Source organism: Malus domestica, chromosome 05 (assembly GCF_042453785.1).
Source record: "Malus domestica chromosome 05, GDT2T_hap1".
Classification (NCBI taxonomy): Eukaryota; Viridiplantae; Streptophyta; class Magnoliopsida; order Rosales; family Rosaceae; genus Malus; species Malus domestica.
The window spans coordinates 45,993,722-45,998,149 of NC_091665.1; the positions used below are offsets into that span (position 1 = coordinate 45,993,722).

General features: G+C 42.0%; 1 protein-coding gene across 1 annotated transcript; it reads left to right on the plus strand.

Moving 5' to 3' along the window:
• The first annotated feature begins 672 nt into the window (after positions 1-672).
• LOC103427787 (tropinone reductase-like 3) lies at positions 673-4,412 on the plus strand. The gene is made up of 6 exons (XM_029103358.2): positions 673-905; positions 2,992-3,108; positions 3,391-3,525; positions 3,714-3,842; positions 3,936-4,037; positions 4,159-4,412. The coding sequence occupies exons 1-6, from the start codon at positions 768-770 to the stop codon at positions 4,306-4,308; spliced, it is 771 nt and encodes a 256-aa protein (XP_028959191.1). The 5' UTR covers positions 673-767; the 3' UTR covers positions 4,309-4,412.
• The last annotated feature ends 16 nt before the right edge of the window (positions 4,413-4,428 follow it).

Consider the following 4,428-nt stretch of genomic DNA (forward strand, 5'->3'; position numbering starts at 1 on the left):
ATTCCAGATTCCATTGAGTTGATTCAGAGCTAAATTCCTAGATTTGTGTCGCTCTAGCTCGAGATTTTCAGTTGGTTTATTTATAATTTTACAAACCCTAGTTTTATAATGATATGAATAAATTTGGTTGGTGGATATTGGTAATTGTGGTTTCTTCTTGGAAAGACAAAATTAAATTAAAAAGTGAACTACGAATGACTTGATCTCGTCTATGGGTACGTAGGCAGTCTAACACAAAGGCTAGATGTAGCCATGAAATAAAAGGAAAAGTTACTAAGTTGTTGAACCATTTATTTGCGTTTTCGGTCATGTCTCAGAGGTGAGGCATGATAGATGTACCAGTACTAGTGACGTCACGTGTCGATCCTAGAATTATATCGAGATTGGGACGTGACAATTAGTACTATTCGGTTCCTTATATGAATTGCCAAATGAGGAACACGGATCCCCTTCAGATCCATTATGTTGGGAGGGATCCCTACATCTCAGCCGTACATAGTGAATCGTGCAGTCAGAAATCATTTTACTTTTATTATTTTAAATTAAACATAAATAGTACCTGACAAAAACTAATCACACGATTTATGATGAATGGTTGAGATTCCGTGTTACCAAATGAGGTCCGTATGTACGTAATTAGCTGCTTGACCGTTTTCCTCGGTGTCAGGTGGCAATAATTGTCAGTTAAAAAAAAAGTCTGTCTCCGCCCGCGCTTTTGCCTAGCTAAGAAAAACAAGTTTGTCTAGTTACGGAGAAACCCAAGATAAATGGAGAAATCGAAGATTGGGATGAGGTTCCAAGGCAAGGTGGCGATTGTGACGACTTCCACTCAGGGCATCGGCTTCGGTATCGCCGAGTGCCTAGGTTTGGAAGGCGCCTCCGTCGTCATCTCCTCCCGCAAGCAGGTCAGTCTAGGGCTGGGCACGGGCCGGGCCGAGCCGGGCCGGACCTAATTTTCAAGGAACCGGAGGTTAAAAGAAACGGGCCGGGCCGAGTCGGGTACATCATATTTCATTACAGGAATCGGACCGAACCCGGCCCGTTTCAAACGGGCCGGTCCTTGGTTTTTTTTTTTTTTTTTTTTTTTTTGCGAAACCCTTACGGAAAGGACTCCAGAACCACCGCCATGCTGCCTTCGTCGTCGCACCACAGCTTCTCCACCGAGCCCCGCGCCGACACCGCCACGTTTCTCACCATGGCCAACATCCTCACAAGCAACACCTCCATGCTTACTCTGAGTCGTAGTATATGTACCCTTTACCTGGTAATCCTTCTGAACACTTGTTCGTGAGACATGAGCCAACTGCCTCCATCACTGCCCGATAAGTAAAATTTTCCTCACTTAACCCATTGTCTACAAAACTGCTTCCATTACCTGTAAATCAAATAATACAATTAATGAACAAGTCAGACATAATTCCTGCTACTAACCAATGATTCCTTTCATACTACATCCGAAGTTGGGAATAACATATGGTTTTATTAAAGATTTTATTAAAGATGTCTATTCATAAGGATGATTTTGTCATAGAACTAAGCAATGAAATTCTGTAGTTAAAACAAGTACGCAGAGCATCGAATCCAAGCAATATAATGAAATTCTGTAGTTGTTTCGATTTTTATATTTCTTAAGAGAAACTGAAATCAAAATTAATATTAAAACACCATAAAATTTAAAAAAACCAGAACCATTCCTGCCATAGAATTCTCAGAACATAAATTTACATGCAATCTAATACAATTTACAAATGGAAACATAAATAACTAGAAGTTACTGATATCAGTTCAAAGGTTGGAGTATAATTACCGCCAATTTCAGGGATAGGCACAGAGACAGAAGAGGACGGCCTTCCAGCAACCAAACTTCCTTCAATGTAAGAAGAAGACCCTAACGGGCTTCACACAATGAGATTCGCCCATGCCCACCCATAGTACAAAATTATTGGTTGATTTGGAACTCAGAAAAGTGAGATCGAGAATTGAGAGGGAGAAGATCGAGAATCGACAGATTCGAAAGGGAGGACTAAGGAGAGGAGAGTCTTTGTGGCGATGAGATCGTCTTCGTGTCGTCGTTGTCTAGGGGGAGAATAGTGTGGGTGGGAGGAAGGAAGTCTCAAGTCGAGGACTTGAGTGGGAATCAGTGGACTTGAAGGCGGCGGATGGACGAAGAAGAAAGGGGACGAAGGATGACGAGGAAGAAGGGGGACGGATGAGGGAGTGAATCATGGATAATGGATTAGGGTTAGAGACCATAGTTAGAAACGGGCCATCCGGGGCCCTGTTTTTCTATACCCCTAAACCCGGCCCGCCCCTAAAATTTCAAAACCCCGGCCCGCCCCTCCCCGTTTCACTTATGAAAAAATTGGAACCGGCCCGTACCCGTCCCGAACCTTGATTACCCGCCCCTACCCGCGGTTCCTGTACCCGTTTGCCCACCCCTAGGTCAGTCTCCGACACTCATCAATCCTCTCCTCCTGAATCTTTGACTTTTTTACATGAAATTCATCTGGGTTTTTCTTCAATTTTAGTTAAATTTGATTTCTTTCTGGTTTACGTGGATATTGGGATCGAAAATTGAACCGCTGAATTTCGTTGTGTGTGGTTGATTGCTGAAAATGAAATCAGGCTTTTTTGGGACAGATTCTCGAGAAAGCACTTCTGCTTATAAGTACTTATGTTAGAAATGGTTTATTATTTTAATTAAATATCCAAGTGCTTTCCACAAAGCACCGGGAAGTGCTTCCTGACTGCTCTCCAAAAGTGCTTCTATGATCAAAAGCCTTTAGTTGGCAGAATGCGCTTTTTGCCTTTTCAATAGCAGTCGCAAACAGACCAGATTTTTCCCCGTTTAATCCCCGGGAAAGATGAAGAGAGGAAAGTTTATGAATATTGCATGTCATGAACTTCAATCAAGCTAAATGGTACATGTTTTTGAGTTTTAGGCTGTTTTGAATGGTTGAATTTTTTTCGTGCTTGGTCAAATTGTTCCAGAAAAACGTTGATGAAGCAGTTGAGAAACTTAAAGCTCAAGGAATTGAGGCGTTGGGAGTCGTTTGCCACGTTTCGAATGAGCAACAAAGGAAGAATCTCATCAACAAGACTGTGCAGGTAAGAACATTCATCGAGTCCATGATTTTACATTCACTGTTGAAGCAAGATGCGAAATATAAACAGAAAACTATGAAAAATGTGGGATGTATAGGTTTTATTTCAGTTTTACATACAAGTTCAAAAGCTCGTAGAGGTAGTTGGCTACAGTGTTATGGTGAATTCTACTTGATTACAACCTCTGATTTAACTCACCTTCCAAAGGGGATGGTCTCTTCTCCGTTGCAATGATTCTTCAATGTCATTACGTTGAACGTTTGAATTTTACTGATTTGTTTGCAGAAATACGGAAAAATAGATGTGGTTGTATCAAATGCTGCTGCCAATCCATCAGTTGACCCCATATTGCAAACCCAAGAATCTGTGCTTGACAAGCTATGGGAAATCAATGTCAAAGCTACTATACTACTTCTCAAGGTAAAAGGCCATAGGAAGACATTATCGATCAGCCAAGAGCTCCTTTCCCATGGAAATTTTCTGCTCGAGCTGCAATAAACAGTTGCCGAGAACTTTTATACGACTTATTTTGTCCTCTACTCCCATTTTCGATGTGCATACATTTTTGGTGTAGTATGCTAGGTTATAGTACTAGATTATATTTGCAGGATGCATCTCCGCACTTGACGAAGGGTTCTTCTGTTGTTATCATTTCCTCAATTGCTGGCTACAATCCACCGGGAGCTGCCATGGCTATGTACGGGGTCACTAAAACAGTCCTTCTTGGGCTAACCAAGGTATGTAGGTGGTTCCTGTTTTACACCGTTTGTTTCTTCAGCTCCGGAAGCCACACATTTTCTTCAGCTTATTCTTTGCTGGTCTTACTTTAGGCTCTTGCCGGGGACATGGCGCCAGATACTCTTGTAAATTGTGTTGCTCCGGGTTTTGTTCCTACAAACTTTGCTTCATACATTACAGAAACCGATGCCGTGGTAAGTATATATGTGCATATATAAAGGCCAACGTTGGGATATATAGTTCCTTTCCAACGTATCTTGGGCAATGGCCATTGACCCTTGTGGTTGACCGAACTTGAATGGTATTTTGTTGCAGAGGAAGGCCCTCGAGGAGAAGACGTTACTCAACAGGCTCGGTACCACTGGAGACATGGCTGCTGCCGCTGCCTTTTTGGCATCCGATGATGCTTCTTACATAACCGGAGAAACCATAGTTGTGGCCGGAGGGATGCCCTCTAGACTCTAGTTCCCTTCTTTATCAACATGTTTTTGCTCGAATCATTAAAAGAACAAGTGTTTTTATTTCAGCAAATATCAATAAAATTCACTCCTATCGATTTTCAACGTTAATTTTCGCCGTCTCATA